This window comes from Lynx canadensis, chromosome A1, assembly GCF_007474595.2.
Source record: "Lynx canadensis isolate LIC74 chromosome A1, mLynCan4.pri.v2, whole genome shotgun sequence".
In the NCBI taxonomy this organism is placed as follows: Eukaryota; Metazoa; Chordata; class Mammalia; order Carnivora; family Felidae; genus Lynx; species Lynx canadensis.
In genome coordinates this window covers 204,344,487-204,366,763 of record NC_044303.2, presented here as the reverse complement: position 1 = coordinate 204,366,763, position 22,277 = coordinate 204,344,487, and the positions used below count along the sequence as shown (strand labels likewise).

General features: G+C 36.8%; 1 protein-coding gene across 1 annotated transcript in view; it reads right to left on the bottom strand.

Moving 5' to 3' along the window:
• FGF10 (fibroblast growth factor 10) overlaps window positions 1-22,277 on the bottom strand; it is an 84,149-nt gene that overhangs the window by 5,409 nt on the left and 56,463 nt on the right. The window contains exon 2 of the mRNA XM_030330230.1: window positions 1,545-1,648. Coding sequence (XP_030186090.1) covers window positions 1,545-1,648 — 104 coding nt within the window. The remainder of the gene's footprint in view (window positions 1-1,544; window positions 1,649-22,277) is intronic.

The following is a 22,277-nucleotide window of genomic DNA, read 5'->3' as shown; positions in this document are numbered from 1 at the left end:
GTAGATTTTTCATTTAATTTGAAGCCATCATATTTTACTCTTCCTGGTGGTAATGCAAAATTGCAAACCAAATGCACTGTGGTTAGAAAATGGACTTCTTTCTGAAATGGGCTGAAAGTGGAGGGTACGGCCTACGACGGGATGAGCTGCTAGGAGAGGTGGTTAGGTTTATGCATTTATGACTTTGTGCTCTGGATGGACTGCGTGCTGAGGGTATAGTGCAGGACAAGGCAGACCCTGCCCAATTGAAGTTTACAATAAATTGGGGGAAGACAGTAAACACTAAACACAGTAATGAGAGATTTTTCCGATGAATCCTATTGCAGATAAGTAAAAGGGGGTGCTATGCTAGAAAGTGGGCGTCTACTTTAGATACAGAGATGGGACAAGATAATTCACACATCTTAGAGTTCAAGAAGCATCACAGGCACAGTACATGAGCTGTGTTGGGACAGAAGAAAAAAGTGGGGAAATGAGAGAAGTAGTAAATATTTTGATGACACTGTTCATTTAAGAATTATCCATTTCTTGAGGTGCCTGGGTGGTTCAGTCGGTTAAGTGTCTGACTCTTGATTTCAGCTAGCTCATGATCTCACAGTTTGTGGGATTGAGCCCTGCATCAGGCTCTGCACTGGGAGTGGAATCTGCTTGAGATTCTCTCTCTCTCCCTCTTCCTTTTCCCGTCCTCTGCTTGTCTGCTTGTGCTCGCTCTCTCTCTTTCTCTCTCTCTCAAAAGAAAGGAAGGAAGGAAGGAAGGAAGGAAGGAAGGAAAGAAAAGAAAGAAAGAAAAGAAAAAGAAATGCAAATTCCTAGAACTTACCACAGCTTTAGTGTATCAAAAAATCTAGAAATGTGATTTAATCTTCCCGGTGATTGTGATGCATACTGAAGTTTGGGACCTGCTGGCTCTATGCAGCCACTACCATCATCCTTATGCTAACCAACAAAATAAGGTTATTTACACATTTTGAAGTGATAGTCCTTAATACTTGCTATGAAACACCAGAGATATATGTACTCAAAGCATTGGCTGGATTCCAGCTCCATCATTGAATTAATGATTGTCGCCCACATAAATAAAAATATGGAGTTGATTGAACGGCACACAAATGGTAAATTTCTTAATCTGTCTCCCCATCTCATATTTTAAAAGAAAACAAAATACCAGCTCTAAAACACAGTATATGATTTCCTCCTTAATTTAAGATCTTTGTTTTGAATGATTCTTCTCCAAGTTGTCTGCAGCACCCGTGCCAATCTGACCAGATGCTTCCGTGAGAGTCTGACCCTTTAACAGTTCAGAGCATAGACTGACGAATGCCAGTAACAGCTTGTGTGGTAGACTGATGGGTGAACAACAGAGGAAATTACAGAGTTGCAAGAGCCGCTTTGCCAGCCCTTGAAACTCTGGTGACCAGCCCACTGTGGCTCTATTTACTAGCAATAGAATGATAACAAAGCTCTTCAATGTCTGAGGGAAACATTCCAAAACTCTGGTAATGATTTACTACAGCGGACTTGGAAAATTAAAGCAGAATACTTACTGAGCCATAGAGTTTCCCCTTCTTGTTCATGGCTAAATAATAGTTGCTGTTAATGGCTTTGACGGCAACAACTCCGATTTCCACTGAAGTTATCTCCAGGATACCTAAACCATACAATGGAAAAAACAAACACACAAAAAACAACAATAGCTAAACTTAAAGAGTTGCATAAATTTAGGTGAAAGAAAGAAAATCAGAAGACCTACTGAGTTTTAATTTCTGATCATCCTAAAATTAGTAGATTTAAAAAACTGGGGAAAAAAAACCCAAACATTTTTCAATGTGCCTAAAAACCCAGGAGTTATATTGAAAAAAATAGTAAGTCTTTAAAAGAATTCCCCTATTTTTATTCTGAGCATATAAGGAAAAATGTTGTTTTAATTAAAATACTTCCTTTGCTAACTCTACATTTTCAACCCCATAAATATTGAAACAACTCTATCGTAGCCTAGATTTCACAAAAAACTTATCAGAACACACATCTGTACTATGGTATTAAATTAAATCCATAGCATATGTCAATAATATGTCAGATTTACCTCAATCTGTAAAAACAGTGGTAAACTATTTCTCCATTGTAGGATACTCAGATAAACTAAATCTCTTGACTACACTTAACTGATAAATTCAGTTTGGGAAAATGTGTTGACATTCTGAGATACAGAAAGACTGATCCCAACATCCACATTATCTGTAAAATAGCAAAATCACCACTCTGAGTTGGGAGAGTATCCAATATTCATCAGCATTTTTAAAGGCTTTTTCCCCCCTAAAAAGAATGGAACGCTGAAGGTTTTTGTAACTGATAGACAAGAGAACTTTTGTCCTCATACACATATTTTGGTTGGTGCATCTAAAGGTAATTTTCTCTGAAAAGTATGTAGGTAACTAAAGGGAGAGCATTTGATATTTTACCCCAAATCTATTTTAGGTTAAGAAACCCTCAGGTGCTAAGACTACTTCTTATTCTAGAACTCGGAAAAGCTTTCTCAGGTGAATAGCAAAGGCTTCTGGATCCAGAGTGTCTGGGTTTGAATCTGGCTTTACATTTACTGGTGAATGACCACAGGAGAAGTCACTGAACTGCTTGTGTTTACATTTCATTTGTAAAATGGGCAACACGATAGTACCTCCTTCCTAGTCGTGTTGTGAGGAATAAATGAGCTGGTACGTATAAAATAATTAGAACTTGCCTACAGCTAGAGCTTTAGTGCCTCCTTAAATATTATTAAAGAAAATAAATTTCCTCTCACACTTAATAGATTTTGGAACTCCTCCTTCACCAAACTGTGTAAATCCTGGACAGAACATACAAATTCCCATTGGCTTAGCCCATAAAATCTGAAAGGTGATTATACGTTATCATTTATTATGTATCAACTGTCATAAGAAATGCCGTTCTAAATGTGCTCAACAAATTGGGTGTTTATACATATACCTTCCCATAGGGAAAGAGTGGCTTGTTCTTTTTTTTTTTTTTTTTTTAATTTTTTTTTTTTCAACGTTTATTTATTTTTGGGACAGAGAGAGACAGAGCATGAACGGGGGAGGGGCAGAGAGAGAGGGAGACACAGAATCGGAAACAGGCTCCAGGCTCTGAGCCATCAGCCCAGAGCCCGACGCAGGGCTCGAACTCACGGACCGCGAGATCGTGACCTGGCTGAAGTCGGACGCTCAACCGACTGCGCCACCCAGGCGCCCCAAGAGTGGCTTGTTCTTAAGACATGAATACCTTCTTTCCTCCTCATCCGTCCTAGGTGGACCAGCCATGTGGAGACCAATAGAAATGTTTGAGTTCCCCCACTGCAAAGTTGACAAAACCAGAGAGCTAGACTACATGCCATGAATGAATCATTCTTTCCATGTATCTCGTAGGAAGCCTCTGACCTAACACAACACACTCCCTCAATAATAGGGTGAAATAAATCTCAGTTGGCAAGCTCAAACCAAGGTTAGGTTACAAAGGGTGAAGGAGACCATATCTGTATTTTTAGTATCCTGTTTCCTTATGCAGCTAGTTGCCCTCAAGGTACAAACAAATACACTCACTTATTTGCATATTTTAAAATAGTTTCTTATAGTTTATTTCTTTAATTCTCACAACAGTCCTCTAAGATGGGCATTGCTCTTAATTACAGATGAAAAAAACCAGAGGATATGAGATTATATAACTGATACAAGATGATGAGGTGACACAGGTTAGTAATGATGGCTCCAATACCTAAGCTTCTGGCTTTCAAACTATTTCTCTCCATCTCTGACTACTTGTCTCTCCATCATATCCCCCCTCTCTTTCCCATTGTCTCAAGGGAATCCTGTTGGAAAACCATCTGACAAAATGACTCATCAAGATAATAGTCTTTAATAGGCATGCCACAGAGGAAAGTGTCTAAGTATCAGGGAAGGGAATCTAATATACTTTATGTCACAAGCAGAAGATACAGAGTGAGGCAGGAGGTTGAATTCTGGGGCAAAATATTTAGGCCAGTATTTACTTTGCCTAAGAAACAAGTAAGCGCTGTCAGTAAATTGCAAGGTGTTCCCTATATGTGCTTTTGTAACTGGAAATTGTTAGAATGAAAGATTGAAGCAAAGAGTAAAGCAGGATTTTTGAAGGTGAACGAGATGTAGTGGGGTTAATCTATAGTAACAGACTGAGTTGACAAAAGGAGAAACGTGAGACAAATGTTACCAAATCCTTGACCAATCACTTCTGAGCATGCACTGCACATGATATATCATATTTAGCTTGGAAACCCCTGGGTTTTTCTGCTTTGCACAAAATAGAATCTCGATATTGAAAGAATCCATTCAGTCAATGAACCATTTTCCCCACTCTGTAACCAGTTAAGACTAGTGTGAAAAGGTTCACTATGCTTCAGAATACAAAGTGGGAAGAACTAGATGATTTAAGGGTCTTTCAAATTCTGAAAAAGAACTTTTATGGCATAACATATGCCAGCAAATTATAATCTGATAATTTTGTGGTAATGAACAATGACTGTCTTTACTATGAACATCTGTTAACATCAGGGCCTGGATCCTTCTTCGGATTCTGTGTCTCCCTCTCTCTGTGCCCCTCCCCTGATCATACTCTGTCTCTCTGTCTCTCTCTCAAAAATAAATAAACACTAAAAAGAAAAAAAAAGAAACTTAAAAAAAAGTATTTTTGCAAAGGACAGCCAGAATTTTGCTTTATGGTTGTTAGACTAATAACTTAGTGTATTTTGTAACTTTCTGTATTTCTTAACAACTTATATGAGCATACAATTATCTCACAAGTTATAAAGTACTGTTTTGTTACTCAAAGAAACTAACACCTAAAAATTATATCATCAATGAAAGGGAACACAAATTATATTTCCCATTCATATAGGTCAGCTGTTTTTTTTAATTTAAAGACATATTCTTGTAGTGAAATTTGTTGTAACAACATCAGTTTTGATGTCTCTTAAAAGATGAATATCCCAAGTGGTTTTCTAAATCTGTTTAAGAGCTTCGGGACAGTTTAATTCAGACACATAGGAAGACCTATGAGGAGTAGGGCACTCTTGTAGGAAATGGGAACATAAAGTCAAATGAATCAATCAAAATCTAAAATCCCTCCTCCTCAATCAAAATCTGTGCTCTACTGGGAGTAAAAGACAAATACACAGAGAATTACAATAAAACATATTAAGTGATAGTGAGAGCTAAGATGGAAGACAAAAGAGGCAAAAATAAACGTGGCTCATATTGGCTGTGGCTCCAAGGCAGACTTCCTCTTTGGAGATGAGACTTGAACTGAGTTTTGAAGGTTGCACAAGAGGCATTCAGGGGAAAGGTGGGAAGACATGAACAAAAGCATTCATTAAGGTGAAAACAGTATGGTGTTTTCCAGAAAAATCATAACTTTGATTTACCAACTAGAGAACAAGGAGCAAGGCAGAAAGTCATAAGAAATGAGATTAGGGAGTTAAGGCTCAAGGTATCAACCATGCTGTATTCTGGAAAATAGGAAGTATTTTATATAAAAATATATTACTTAAAAACCATATTAGAAAAAGCCAGTATTTGGCAAATTCAAATTCATGTAAGTAAATAATAGCAGTCTGTAAAGTTTATTTTGAATTATACTTAAAATCCCACATGATGAAGTTTGATTATTGACATTACAAGTGATTGGGACATAAATCAGCTCCTGTTTATGAGCAGATTCTACCAAAGAATGGAACATCACCATAGTAATGGGGAGGATTTTGCAAACTGATGAAATCCAAATGGAAATAACCTAGAAGTCACAATTTTCATGTAAATCATCTTTTCTTTTAACTTGCCAAGGCATGAGTTATGTTTTGATGAATCATTGGGTAGTTAATCTGAGGAGGGCCATTCACAAGTTTCTCTTCCAGTTTATGCTTTTCATCCTTCTCCAGAAGAGAAGCATCTGACTGATTTTCTCCCCAGCAATCAGGTTGGACCAAGAATACTTCTCTTTTGGGGCTATTAGAATAAACAAGCTATTGGCCATCATGGTAACTTTCTCCTTAAACATTTTTTTTAAAGTAAGAGGCAACTTTAAAAAGTAGGAGAAAGTAAAAGGCAAGTAAAACTTTAATAAAATTGGTACAGACAAGGGGAAAACTAGATATAAAAATAAATGCAAAATTCCATTATTCTCTCCTAAATAAACAGAACATGAATATATAAAGGAATCCTAGAGATTATTTGAGTAAATTAATTTGGCTAATACTTATTAAGCAACACTGTGTAGGATTTATGTTATCTCTTACTATGGAGGAGGCAAAGACAAGACACAATCTTTACCATCAAGGAGTTTTAAACCTGGGTAGAATAAGGACACAAATAATTAAAGTAATTACAATACAAGGAGAATGTTTTAAGTGCTATATGAGAGAGAAAATACATTGTCATGATTTTAAATAATAAAATGTTGTCCTGAACAAGATGGTTGATGTTTTGGGTGAATCTTTCAGGGATAGGATTTTAGTAGGTAAGAATTTAAAAAGTCGAGGAGAATAATCTGTGTGGAGAAAAGTGAATGAGTAAAGAAAGGCATGGGGGAGGGAGAGGGATTCAGTGTGTATTTGAGCTATGGTTGACTACACCAATTGTACTTTGTGGGGACCACTCTCGATACAAGTATAGATTGTATTTTATTGAGTAGCAGTGGTGCTCTCCTGGGTGAAGAATGTACTTTTCAAAAACTTTGTTGTGAAACTTGGAAGCACCTCCATAAATGTCAGAGCCTCACGAATCCAGAATCTGTCACATCTGTTATTTCGCTCCGAACATTTTACTCAAAATTATAATGTTTGATAGTTTTAGACAATGTACTGAAACATATTATAATTAGTATAGTGTAGTAAACAAATCCTAACTTCTCTAAACTAAATCTCTTTCTCATGATTGTTGTCAAGTGTCCCATATAATATAATATAATATAATATAATATATCCTAATTATAATTTCTAATTATATACTAATATAAAAAGGCCTGTACTCCCGACTCTGACTTTCTGGAGTTGTTATCACATTTACCCTATACACCTCAGAGATTGTGTGGCCATACCCTAGAGTATGGGGCTAAATGGCTCCATCTGCGGTCTTGAGAATCACCTGTGAGTCTTATCTCCGTAGTGTATCTTTCTCAAAGAACCATAGAAATCGCAGTGATGTTCATTTTTTTTTAAAAAATTAGAACAGGGCATACATACATGGTTCATAATATGAGCTCAATATATTTTTATTGAATGAATCATAATGAATCAATGAGTGGGCAGTCCAGCAACTAGCTGAATAAAGGAAAACTCAGCATTCATTAAATACAGAATTTTTTTCTTTCGATAGTATAGTAAAATTTGTAAATCCTTGAGATAAATTAATAACTCTACATCCAAATAAAATGAAAATGAAAGTAAAAGGAAATGCCAAAATGTGTATACTTCAAAGGAACAGTGGATTGCAAAATATAAATATTTGTTATTTATAGGCAATTATTACAAATCTGAAACTCCTTTAAACTTTCTTAATATATGTATGGCTCTTCAACTATTCATTATTAAAATTGTGAGAAAAGGGGTGTCAGACATGTATCAGAAAGGCTATCTAGAGCATGAGGTCTCAAGGCAGCTTTCTTGGTTAAGAAAAGCACCAGTTGGGGTAAGCTGAATTGAAAGAGTAGTAGTATAAAAATCAAGAACTAATACAGAATGACTGTCTTGTATCATATACTTTTAATATTCATATCTCAGTCTCACAAAACGTATCAGCTAAGCATTATTTTCTGTACATGTTGAAATTGGGCCTTGGAGAAATTCAATCAATTGGTGAACACACACTCACCTGGGGTAGGGTGGGTTCGATGTTTGGATCCAAGGCCCATTCTCTTTCCACTAAATCAGGTTTTGTTGAATAAAGTTAAAAATAGCAAAATAAAAAAGGCAGTGATAAAGACTGTTTTATCTGTTTTGAATACTTTTCTCCATATTCTAGCAGACACTTGATTTTTAGATTTCAAAAGGTATTTTAGAGACGTATACCGATTAGTTAACACAAAGAGATTAATTTTTATATAGATTAATTTTCTAGGTAATTAAAGTTTTACAGCTTTTTAGACTTTATTAAAAAATAATTTGGCACCTTCATCTTCAAGTTCATTCACTTTTTTGTTCATATATGGAGATTACTAATCAAAATTTAATGTTTTTCTTGATGACATTATCTCTAATGACTTTCTCTGCTGTGAAAGTAGGATGCTCTAAGGAGCTTATGAGTACCTCCATTAAAATAAGCTGATAAATTAATATGAGGTCTGGTTAGAATTGAGTCAAAATTATGAGCAGGTTTTGATGGTGTTTTTTTTCTGAGTACAGGATATGAGGTTTTGTGTAGAAATCCTAGAATCTCTTTTTGATACATTCTTTCTTACATTCCAGAGAGTGAAGTTCTACACAAATGTGCAAAATTCTGGGGAAACATGATAATATTTAGGCTTATATTTAGAACAAATTATGTTAGTTTTATCTTTTATATTTATGATAAAACAAATATAATTTTCTTATGTTATAAAAATTGTGATAATTTGCAAACAATCTAATGGGGTATAATTTTGCTTCATAATTACCAAGCTTGCAAAAATTATACAGCAATTATTATTTCAGCTGGTAGTTCATTTACACTCTTTAATTTCTTGAAAACATGATTCCACTCATGGTTTTTGACAGTGAAATGCTACTTTACATCTAGGAAGTCCAATAGATTCTAGGCTCATAAGATTATGTCCAGAAAAAATACATAGCAGTTTTCAAAGCTAAATAGTTTCCATCGTAATAATTAAAAATATTTCAAATAATGTTTTCATTTCTCTTTAATGTGAAAGTTAAATTAATTGAAACCTCAACACATTATGTAACTGCTGCTCTCACAGAGCACAAAGGATCTTCCCTGAACACTTTGCAAAGAGACTTGACCACACTTAAGCCTGCCTTCCACCTGCAATAGGCTCTGTCCCTAAAGGTGACCTCAGGTCCTATGCTGAGTCTTTACTTAGGAAAACCCAATTCTATCCAGCTTCAAATCATACATTGTCCAAACCTACCTTCCCAGTCTATTTTCAGTGATTCTCTACTTATTCCCTTCCATAATTTTTCACTTCCATGTAGACTCTTCTCTTTTTTCTCACCTCCTCCAGTCTCATAATCCTTTGTTCTCCCTTAGAACCTCATTCATCTTTGGCTTAGTTGGAGTTGAGCTCAGTTAATATTGTAATCTCTCTCCCTTACTACAGTAGTCTGAATAAAATCTGTCTTATCACCTTTAACAGCATTTGATGCTGTTTGTTTGCTTCAATTACATGAGCTCAAAAAGTTTCATAGAAATTATGAGTAGAAAACTGTCACCAAATTCATGGGTAGCATATTCCCTGCAAAATAGTCTGAGTGGTGAATGCAAAAAGGAAGAAGAGAATGTGTTTTTGAAGACTGGGAAAGGAGAGCACATAGCTGAGGGGTATGGCTCTTAGCTTAAGTAGCCCTGTTTGGAATTGCATATTTACTTGATTCAACAATATCAAAAAGTGCATCTAGACTCTAGCTTAACTGTCTTGAAAGAATGTCAAAATGTTTCTAATGCTGTAAATTGAGAGTAACTGGACAGCAACATTTGTGATACTACTTTTATTTTTTGTATTGCCTACTTATATTCCCATTTCATTTCTCTCCACCCTGCCTTCCACCATCTATCTGTCTGTCTCTCAATCACACACACACACACACACACACACACACACACACACACACACAATGAGGCAGCCAGTAATTTCAGACACACATACACACAAAATTTTAAAGGGAACATCAAAGTCATATTTTATGTGACGAAATTAATGGAAGAAGTATAAATGAGAAGGAAATGGCTCTAAAAGAGCAGAAGAACTTGGCTTAGCATCTCAGCTTTGTTACTTAGCCATCAAAATGACTTTTAATAAGTGATTTATAATTCCTGAGTCTTGGTTTCCTCATTTGCAAATTGGAACTAATTGCATACAGTTCATAGGATTGCATGGAATCTGGAGAAGTGGGTATTGAATAGGTATTTACTATCTGCTGAAGCTGGCTCATTTTTTATATCAGCTGTTCTCAAACTTAAGCATGCATCAGAATTATCTGGAAGGTTTGTTTAAACACAGATTGCTGGGCTTTTTAATTTACTAGATCTGGGGAGGCGCCAGAGAATTTGAATTTCTAGCCATTTCCTAGGGAATGGCTGAATCTGTTGGTGCAAGGACCACACACCGTTCTATACACTACAATTCAGAAATGGAGCAGGTTTTTGACATAAAAAAAGCATCAACAGAAACAGAGAAACAGAACCACAAACAGGAATAGACACATAATGTTAGCAGCCTAACATCAATGAAAAAATTTTAAAGAATGTGGAAAGAAGTACGAGGTTTTTCTTTTGTGTATTTTTAAAATGTTTATTTATTTATTTTGAGAGAGAGAGAGAGAGAGAGAGAGAGAGAGAGAGAGAATGAATGAATCTTAAGCAGGCTCCACCCTCAGCGTGGAGCCAGATGCAGGGCTTGATCCCACGACCCTAGAATCATGTCCTGAGCCAGAATCCAGAGTCTGAGACTCAGCCAACTAAGCCACCCAGGCACCCCTCTTTTGCGTATTTTTGATAGGTGTGGGACTCAACATCTGCATGACTATAGCCATGTGGACTTGGTATTTGTGTACAAATATACCTTATCGTTGTATATAGGTAATTTTTTTTAGAGATTTGCAAGAAGATTATCATAATCATCATTTTCTTACCCTGAATAAGAGTGTGGAAATGTTGGTTGAAACTTAAGTGCCTTCAGTTACTCCTTTAAGTATTTTACATGCATTCTCATAGGGCTACTTGTGTCCCCATTCTAAAAATTAAGGGACCATGTGACCCCTTTATTGTTATGCTTATGGCCAAGAAATTGCTACAGATCAGTAGAAAGTCACTTGATCTGTTATCCTCCACCCAGAGTTAAAGGCATATACTTGCTCTGGAATGATCTCCCCACTTTTAAAAAGAGGACACCAGAGTGGGCTAATCATTAGCCTAGTTCTGGCCACCCTGTGCTATTTTAGACTCCAGATGCCCTTTCAGCATAATGCAACCGAAATGATTTAGTTTCTCTATCATCCACAGTTCTTTGAGATACCGTGACATGAATTTAGAACCGCAGACATAAACAGGACCCGCATTAGCAGAAAATTCTCTATATAAGAGGATACATATTTTTCTTAATTTGTTAAAGACCAGAATGACCTTTTGACATTTTTAACTGGCGCTTCAAGGACAAATGTAGTCATTAGCTTGGCCTTATTGATGAACACAGTGGCAAATTCTAAATCATTTCTCAATTTAAGGCTATATTCAATTGAACAGTATTATAGTTTAGCCATTGTCATTGACCTACCATTAAAAGTACCAGAAACTAACAACACAATTTTAGGGACAATACTCCCAATTGTAAATTAATTGTTAAAGTGTGTTAAAGAATAATTTTCTGCTGCATTTTTAACTGCAAATTAAATGTGACTCTGGAGTTCCCGATTGATCATCAGTCAACAAATACTTGCAGGTGGTCATTTAAGGTCTCTTCATGGCACTGTGCTAGATCAATAGATTTAATAATACAACAATTTTTCTTTTTTATTTCCCTCTCCAAAGATTGCTTTTTGTCCATTTAAGCTTATTGAATTATGTCAGGAAATAATTATTTATCAGCATTTTAGGCAAGTGTTATTTCACACTCATCTTAGTGCAAGTCTTAGTCAACTTGTCTGAATAAAACATGCTGAAAATTTAGTATTTAAGACTAGAAGATAGGTTACAACTACTATGTACCTGAGTTCTTACACATAAAATATTTCTGGGATCTTGGGGCGCCTGGGTGGCGCAGTCGGTTAAGCGTCCGACTTCAGCCAGGTCATGATCTCGCGGTCCGGGAGTTCGAGCCCCGCGTCGGGCTCTGGGCTGATGGCTCGGAGCCTGGAGCCTGTTTCCGATTCTGTGTCTCCCTCTCTCTCTGCCCCTCCCCCGTTCATGCTCTGTCTCTCTCTGTCCCAAAAATAAATAAACGTTGAAAAAAAAAAATTAAAAAAAAAAATATATTTCTGGGATCCAGATTATAGAAAAAAAGAGATGAAGAGAAAACCAAAACTGAAAAGTTGATAGAGGAGAAACACTGCAAGAAATAGAATGAATGCACCGACTTGACCTAAATCACGCTAACTGCAAATGTTTCACTTTACTCAAAATTTTATCCAAAATTGTGAAAACCTTTAAAATTTGGGGGAAAAATTATATGCAGAGAAAAGTTGTCTTAACTTCTTTGTAGGATACATTAGTTACGCTGGATGGAATGCCACAATATTATATTTTGAAGAAATGTTTCCATTTATGTTTATTTATCAAAATCTGAAAACATCCCCCCCAGAAGACTCAATTAATATTATTTAATTCATATAATCAATTGTAAGAAGGAATTTGAATTCACTTGCTCAATTCAGACTAGTGTATATAGTATTGTCAAATAATGATTAAATTCACCTGAAATGATAATTTATAATAATTTATGATGATTAAAATTTCAGTGTATAGATATGGGATAGGGAAAACAGAAGCTAAAAACTTGAAAATAATTTGTCAAACTGCCATTGAAATGGCAAAATACATTTCTAGGCAAAGTGGTTGGCTTTTTAGCAAGTCAGGTTAGTAAATTAATTGAAATATCTATAAAAATCAAGTAGCATTCAATAGTTTCATACTATTTGATTTCTATTGCAAATGTTTCCTCCTCTCCTACTAATTCTAGATAGCCAAAAGAAAACTCTGATTATAATATAATTTAATTTAGTACAAACATTGAAATATTTCAGTGGAGATTATTCTTGGGTAAGATTCAAAGTAAACCCTGTTTGTTTTCGTATAAGAATCTTTACAAATGATGTCCAAAGAGATGTCAAATCTAGTGTCATAATTTAATTTTAGGAGGAGCTATATTTAAAGTCTCCTTATTTTACCAAAACAGACCCAGAAATCCAGGACCATAATACAGTATACATTTTTGGTCAGTGTTATTAAATAGATATATGAATAGAAACATGCACGACTGTCTTATACAAACTGGTGAAAATACAATCATAAAAATTAAAAAAAACTAAGCAAATAAATAAATAAAAATAGACATGCTCTGAGAAAGCTCAAAGAGCTTGATTAAACTATGGCAGACCATAGAAATGGGGCTGAGGAATAAAACTCTATTAAGCAGTTTTTATTTATGGACAGGTTACAGCTACTCTGTAGCTGAACTTAATTCTTGATGCACTGATAAAAGAACTAGGCCAATTTTCTTATCAAGGAGAAATGGTTCAGTATGTTTATTGCAACTTCTTTCAAAAGTCTGATCGTGGATCATTTGGCAGAAGTGAGAACTACAGTGAAGAACAAGGAGAATGAATTTGGTTGGAAGTAGAGTCTCAATTTTCCCTTAGTTTATTGAAAGCATGACTCTTTTGTTTGTTGTATGGGCCACATCTGTACTACCAGCACCTTGCCCATAGCAGATGCCCAATATAGAATCATGGAACAAATTAATTTATCTGAATAAATTAATGTGCAAAGTACCTGTTTCAACTTCGGCCTACTTACTTTCCTCTGGAAAGAGGAAAAGAGAGAAAGCTATTGGCAGATATCCCTTCTTAATTTGGGGTGCCAAGCGACCCTGGGTACTTGGGTAAAATCAGAAGCCAGTTCATTTTCACCTTCTGTGGCAGATAGGAATGTAGAGGAGCACAACATTGTCCCCCTCCACTGGCCCAATTTTTCTTCTACTGGGTCTCTGACCCAGAGACTGATCCCTCACATTAATCTTGGGCATATATATTCAACTCAAAGTTATGAGTCGTTACCTCGAGGGACTGATTACCTTATGTAATCCTATGAAAACATTGAAAAATACTGGATGTTTACTGTGTATGAAAGCCACCTACCGAGCATGAAAAGAGCCACCGTAGCTTGCATGGTGTTGGAAGAGAAAGAATAAAATGAAGTCCCAAACCTAAGTACAGAATTATTCTGCTCAATCTTTTCCTCCTAAATTCTACTCACTTCTTCCACAACAAAAGTCAAAGACCACTTTATTCCTTCTCCTTACATAGGTGTGCAGTCATAAGAACCTATTTGAAAAGCTTTAAAAAAGTCCCCTAACCTTGAAGTCTAGTATCTCAGTCCACACCACTCCAGTGGACTCAGTCCACACCAAAGGCCTGTCCTTTGCCTCAGAAACTTGGTCAAGAATGTTAAGGTAATGAAGTCTGCTGCCAGTGTCCAAATACAAACAATTACTTGTTGACTCTGAAACCCCAATGGGTGTTTTCACCTTGAGTGCTTAACAACTTTCTGACGTGGTGGGAGATCCTATCTTTATTCCTCTAGCCTACAAACAGCCTTCTCATCCCTCTTTGCTTTCTCAGTCAACACTTTAAGTCCGGAGAGGATGACAGAGTCTTTTCTTTATGTTGAGACTTAAAAGCTCCTAGAAGAGCACAGCCATTTCACGCCCTTCCCCATTCATCATCATCAACTCCTCTTTTTACTGTTTTTCTAACCTGCCATTCAACAAAAACAGCCGCTAATAATTATGTTTGTGGTACTAGGCTATGTGATCTAATTGCACAGACTTGTGGCACATGTCTTGTCCAGTTACACAAACTTGATTTCTAAAAAGAGAGCTTCTGAGACATTTTCTTAGCTGTCTGCCCACTCACAAACTTCAAGCGATATGGACACCATCCTGTGAAATGCCTGTACCTGACCATTGTTTTCATTTTTTTTTTCCCTTTCAACTTCATTCAGCTCTTCCAAAAATACTGGCATCCCTAGAGAGTGAGGAGTGTACTACCTACTGGAATCTGATTGTTTTCTTTTTTCAGCTGCCCTTGCTCGCTAATTACTGTGTAAGGTAATCATGTTGGAAAGTCAGAGGTATTTTTGACTTTTAAATTGAAGCAAAGTATTGACACACGAAGTCTTTAAGTAAACAGAATTTTTTGACCAATTTATCAGAGGCAGAAAAACATATAGTTATTTTCTTTGCAAGATACTTTCTCAGATTCTTCATACTTCCCTTAATTCTTACCATAGCCTGACAGTCTTACCTATGTTCATAAATACTTTTAAAAAGATTAAGGAGAAAACTATATAAGGAAAATTATCTCATGTAGATCCCTATCCAGAATAACTTGTTGATATATGATATATTTGAAGAGTTGATATTACAAATGAAGATTTTGCTCTTACTTTTAGCAAACAGGTACATTTCATTGATTTTTTTTTTTTTTTGACTTCACCAAATCTAGTTTTTATGATGTCTGTTGAAGCAGATCTTGTCCTAATAGTTTGGCATATTTTGATAGTAGGCTTTTAACCTGACACCACTCTCTTCTTCATCAACACCTCCAACCTCAACCAGCACCCATATTGCCACGATAACTTAAGTGAAAAATACCACGGAATGAGCATATATTCAATATCAAAAACATTTGTTTTGACATCGATGGCTCAGACCTTCTAAGTAGTCCTGGCAAAATTACCTTCTAGGCTCCAACAGAAAACAGCTGTTGTAGGTGGCAAACTCTTGTCAGCCCTTCAGAATGGCTAACTGGCAAGATCTTGTTCCAATTCATCTTTAGCCTCTGCTGAATCTGGACAAACAACTGTGAATTTGTGCCAAATTCCTCTTCCTGAAATAGGCAGCCTGGCTTCCCACGGAGACGTAGAGTTTTTAGAGCCTTAGTGTCCCCAGGGTATCTGCTAGTACAAAGCTGGTCTAGGATAAGCCACATTAATAGCAGTTTCCTCTTGTCATTCTTAAGCTGTCCTTTTATATTTATGAGCTCATCCGTATGAATTAAATGTTTTGCATATATTTTTGCTACTTCAATAGCTGATACGTACTCAAAAACTGCAAGTTCTTTAATCCTTCAGTGAATAGCTTTTCAACATTTCCAAAAGTATTTGATTTTCAAAAGAAAGTTGACTAAAAAGGCATTATAAACAAGGTGCAAGGAGACAGTTGTAGTTGATAACTGCTTTTTCTCAACATATGGCTTATGTTACAACTGAACAGGTCCTCAGCTTTTATCTGTGGGAGCTGTGAGGGTGACTGCTTATAAAGTCTCATTGTCTAATTAATCGTTACTTAAAACTCACCTAAGTAAGTCTAACATGGATAGGAAGTTGGTTTCTGTTAGCTGTTCCACCTTTCACCCTACCACACATCTGGGAAATATTCAGTTTAAGATCAGATCCAAGCCTTTTGGCATTAACCACCTCTAAACATTAAGATATCACCAGCAATTTGCCTCTGCTTCAGAAAATTAAAAGCATATTTGAGATATAAACATGAATATGCCACTAATATTACTGGCAATAATTGAGAGCTATTCTTTTTATTATAGTGGGGAAAAAAAAGAAAGAATATTCTCAGATGAAATACATAGCATAACTCCAAATGGTAATATTCTCCTAAAATAAATGCATATACATTTTTATATAAATGCTAAAAATAAAGTTTATTAAATGCTACTGTTTTTCTTTATGGTCATACTGTTTTTTATAGTAGGGGAAACACCCTATAAAAGTAGTTAGCAATTTAAATTGTCTACAGGTTAGGGATTGTTTATTTGCTCAATTGATTAGATATTGTCATTTTTTTGCTAAACTGTTGCCTATTCAGTTTAAAATAGAAACAACTACTTGGATCTTTTATTCAGACTGATTGAATCATAGCACTTATATTTCGCATTCATATTCTGATAATTAAAAATGATCTTGTGGGGCGCCTGGGTGACTCAGTCGGTTAAGTGTCTGACTGTTGGTTTCTGCTCAGGTCATGATCTCTTGGTTCATGAGTTCGAGGCTTACATCAGGCTCTGTGCTGACAGTGCAGAGCCTGCTTGGGATTCTCTCTCTCCCTCTCTCTCTCTGCCACTCCTTGCTCACTTGTTCTCTCTGTCTCTCTCTCGGTGTCTCTGTCAAATAAATAAACTTAAAAATAAAAAAAAAATAAAAAAAAAGATTTTGTGGCTAACACTATAAATAGTTACAACCGGTAAAATTATTACCATTGGTTATGACATCATTTGCACAGGATAAAGGTTAAAAGAGAGGTGGTACTGGGGCGCCTGGGTGGCGCAGTCGGTTAAGCGTCCGACTTCAGCCAGGTCACGATCTCGCGGTCCGTGAGTTCGAGCCCCGCGTCGGGCTCTGGGCTGATGGCTCGGAGCCTGGAGCCTGTTTCCGATTCTGTGTCTCCCTCTCTCTCTGCCCCTCGCCCGTTCATGCTCTGTCTCTCTCTGTCCCAAAAATAAATAAACGTTGAAAAAAAAAATTAAAAAAAAAAAAAAAAAGAGAGGTGGTACATGGGAAGTAAGTTGGAAAAATTTATTTGGGAGCTGGATTGAAATTTTTTGTCAACATAGAAATTAAGCAAGATTAGATACTTCTTTAAGAAACATATGCACTAATTTTGGAGCTTCTTTGTCGCTGGGGTCTCCCCACTCAGATGTTGTTTCACCATATTTTTTTTTTTATCTTGGAGGTTTGCTCAATAACTGAGACTCTAGGAATCTGCTTGCATTATAGCCATCAATATCCAAATGCTTATGTCTGCTAACTTTTTTTTAATATGAAATTTATTGTCAAATTGGTTTCCATACAACACCCAGTGCTCATCCCAACAGGTGCCCTCCTCAATACCCATCACCCACTTTCCCCTCCTTTCTACCCCTAGTTTATTCTCAGTTTTTAAGAGTCTCTCATGGTTTGCCTCCTTCCCTCTCTGTAACTTTTTTTTTCTCCCTTCCTCTCCCCCATGGTCTTCTGTTAAGTTTCTCAGGATCCACCTAAGAGTGAAAACATATGGTATCTGTCTTTCTCTGTATGACTTATTTCACTTAGCATAACACTCTCCAGTTCCATTCACGTTGCTACAAAAGGCCATATTTCATTCTTTCTCATTGTCAAGTAGTAGTCCATTCTATATATATAAACCACAACTTCTTTATCCATTCATCAGTTGATGGACATTTAGGCTCTTTCCATAATTTGGCTATTGTTGAAAGTGCTGCTATAAACATTGGGGGTACAAGTGCCCCTATGCATCAGCACTCCTGTATCCCTTGGGTAAATTCCTAGTGGTGCTATTGCTGGGTCATAGGGTAGATCTATTTTTAATTTTTTGAGGAACTTCCACACTGCTTTCCAGAGTGGAACTCTGTTTTGAGGAACCCCTACACTGTTTTCCAGAGTGGCTGCACCAGTTTGCATTCCCACCAACAGTGCAAGAGAGTTCCCGTTTCTCCACATCCCTCCCAGTATCTATAGTCTCCTGATTTGTTCATTTTAGCCACTCTGACTGGCATGAGGTGATATCTCAGTGTGGTTTGGATTTGTATTTCCCTGATGAGGAGTGATGTTGAGCATCTTTTCATTGCCTATTGGCCATCTGGATGTCTTCTTCAGAGAAGTGTCTATTCATGTCTTCTGCCCATTTCTTCACCGGATTATTTGTTTTTTGGGTGTGGAGTTTGGTGAGTTCTTTATATATTTTGGATACTAGCCCTTTGTCTGATATGTCGTAAAATGTCAATACTACCCAAAGCAATCTACACATTCAGTGCAATCCCAATCAAAATTGCACTAGCATTCTTCTCAAAGCTAGAACAAGCAATCCTAAAATTTGTATGGAACCACAAAAGACCCGTAATAGCCAAAGTAGTATTGAAGAAGAAGACCAAAGCAGGAGGCATCACAATCCCAGACTTTAGCCTCTACTACAAAGCTGTCATCATCAAGACAGCATGGTATTGGCACAAAAACAGACATATAGACCAATGGAATAGAATAGAGACTCCAGAATTGGACCCACAAAAGTATGGCCAACTAATCTTTGACAAAGCAGGAAAGAATATCCAATGGAAAAAAGACAGTCTCTTTAACAAATGGTGCTGGGAGAACTGGACAGCAACATGCAGAAGAATGAAACTAGACCACTTTCTTACACCATTCACAAAAATAAATTCAAAATGGATGAAGGACCCGAATGTGAGACAAGAAACCATCAAAACCCTAGAGGAGAAAACAGGGAAAAACCTCTCTGACCTCAGCCTCAGCAATTTCTTACTTGAGACATCTCCAAAGGCAAGGAATTAAAAGCAAAAATGAACTATTGGGACCTCATGAAGATAAAAAGCTTCTGCACTGCAAAGGAAACAATCAACAAAACTAAAAGGCAACCAATGGAATGTGTCTGCTAACTTTACATAACTTTAGTTTTTCTTAAATAATTGCATTGATAAGAGAAAAGGGAAGAGGGAATTGAAAATGTAGCTTTGTTCCTTTAATTGGAGACTCCGAATTTTTTCTCATGCGATTTCCATGTTTGGTTCAATGTTTTCTAAAAAAGCACTGACATTTAAAACATTCTTTAAAAGGTCATTTTGAAGACATGTGAGCAAGTTGTACTGAGGGTGTTGTATGTGCAATTAGGATTCCTTTCTCTGTAAAGCCTCTCCAGCTTCTTAGATGAATGAGGATCTACCAGTTCAGTTTTCATCATCTTCTGTATCTTTGGGTCTGACACAATGTTGTTGATCCCATTTTGCATGCAAAAAACCATATGGGACTGAGAATTAAAAACAGTTACCAGCCAAGCTATTATAACACACAAAACCAAAGACCACCAAGAGCAGAAACCATGCTAGCATCATGCTAAAAGGAATGTGAAACAGTGCCATGAATATTATGGTTACTCAATACCTAATGATTGGTTGATATTTACATGTGGACACTTTGGGTCTGGAGCTGCAGACATCTACTTTGCTTCTGATGGTAGTGCGGTTGCATGTAAATAGCTGAAGGGAAACACACACACACACACACACACACACACACACACACACACACACGCTTCCCTTTCTATCTTCCCTCTTAAGAAACAAGAACTAATAGTGTTAAACCCACCATATGTGTAAAGCATAAAAATGAACTCCATTTTACCATGGAATACTACAGAGATATGTTTAGTGTTTTGTTAAAAACTTTTTACTCTTGGTAGGGAGTCTGTTGATAGTAGTTCCAGCTTTGGCTTGGCAGATAGTGAGTATATGAATTTGGAAGAGCCAGTTAACCTCTCAGAGTCTCCTTCATCATCTGTAAAGAGGTTGCCCCAGAGGTGATTATCAAAGTCTTTTCCAGCTTTATAATTCTGTGATCTTCGAACAAGAGCCAAAAATACAATTTAGGATTTGGCACCTGACTTTATACTATGCTAGTGCCATGGAACTGCTTTTTTCATTAATCTCACATGTTGAATTTCTCTATGTAACCTGGTTTGACTTTGTGGTTTTTTCCTTTAAAGGAACTAAGTATACTATCCCTGTGGCAACTGCAGGTGATTCTTAAAAGAACTTTTAATCATACTTGGGAAATAAATGCGGTGCTCAGTGGTGCACACGTGCTACTGCCCTCTAGTGGGTGAAACCATATCTTCCCTAGATCCCCCACAAAATAGGTTAAGGTAAGGCTTCTCAAACTAATCACCTGAGGTGGGGGTCTCAGCTTCTGCATTACAAATTCCCAGGTGATTTCATTGCTTCTGGTCCTAGAATCAGCAAGAGTTTGACTAGCAAGAGTTTAAATGATTAGTGTTCTTTGGCACAAAATTGGTCCAAGTAAGGAAGGAAACCCATTCAGCATGTGCTGAGAAATAAGTTTCTAGTTAGTAAAAGATGAAAAGGAAGGAGAAAAAAAGGAGGAGGAGGGAGAAGTATAAGAAGAGAAGCAGGAGAAAGAGGAGGAGAGGGAAATAAGTGCACCAGATTGAAAGGACTCATTTGGCAAAGCCACACTACTCTCGTTCAGTGGCTATCTCTAGAAAGTTTCTAAGTCTAGGCTTCATATGACAGTATATGCATTAGGACTTAGGGCCCCTCTAATGTTGTATTGTATTTTAGTAAATTTTAATTAACAGGCCTACCAAAAAATTAGAACTAATTGAACCTAAATATAGAAAACAATTCTATAATTATGGACAAACACATTGGAATCAGTCTAGACAGAAAATATTCTCCATATTTGTGTAATTTATTGCAGAAGGAAGCTGTGTTGATGGGAACAATGAGTACATATGTCCAGATGCACTCAACTCTTGGCATCGTGGGATTTCTTTTCAGACAGAAGAGCAGTCTAAGTTTAGCAGCAAAACATTATATCTGTTCAAAGCACTGTGCTGGGTGTAGACCTACCCAAGGAAGACAACAGTGGTATTTTGTCATTTCACAGAGGGGAAGAGAGAAAATTAACATTAACTATGATAAAGTGTAATGAAGCTTGTAGGAGATTAATAATCGCTCCAGTGTATGGGATATCACCATGTACTTGACCCTAGGCTAAGCACACTGTGGTCCTCACCTTGATGGCCCCATTATACGCATATGGAAGCTGAAGTTGAAAAAGCTCAGAGTTAAGATCCCATCTCTTATGAGACATCAGATGTGTAGGCTCTTAACTGCTAGATTATGTTGCATTTCATTGGTTTTCAAAATGTTAAATCCAGTTGACTAACAGATGAAGTCAATCCTTTTCCTGTGTGTGATTTGTTTCCATATTCTCAGTAACCACTTCTGTAGTGCATTGGAGGGAGATGATGCTGAGACTGCCAGTTTGAATAATAAATGATGTGTGTCTGGATCCCACTATCTCTACATTTGTATTTTATGTGTAGGGAGTTGACTGTAGGAAGAGGGAGGAGCTGGCAGGAGGAGAGAAGGCAGAGCCTGACCCTCTCATCTGTTTTTAGATCTGGCTTCCTTCTCCTTCATGAGAGCATTCATTCTCTTCCATTACCTCTTCTGGGCCTCACTCTCTTTTCAGAAGCAAATGGTCTCATGGTACAAAAAGGTGATTATCACTTCTTTTGCTCCTACAGCTAGCAAGGGCACCACTCCCTCACACTAAGTGTTTCTCCAAATTTATCTTCCTAGCATTATGCTTCCAGTAAGCCTTGGTCTTGAAACTTTGTGATGCTCCATATCATGATTCTGAATGAGGATACAAGCTCCCTATCATCATGTCCATTATTCTAGGCTCTCTATCTTCTCCCATTTTGCCATATTATCCCTG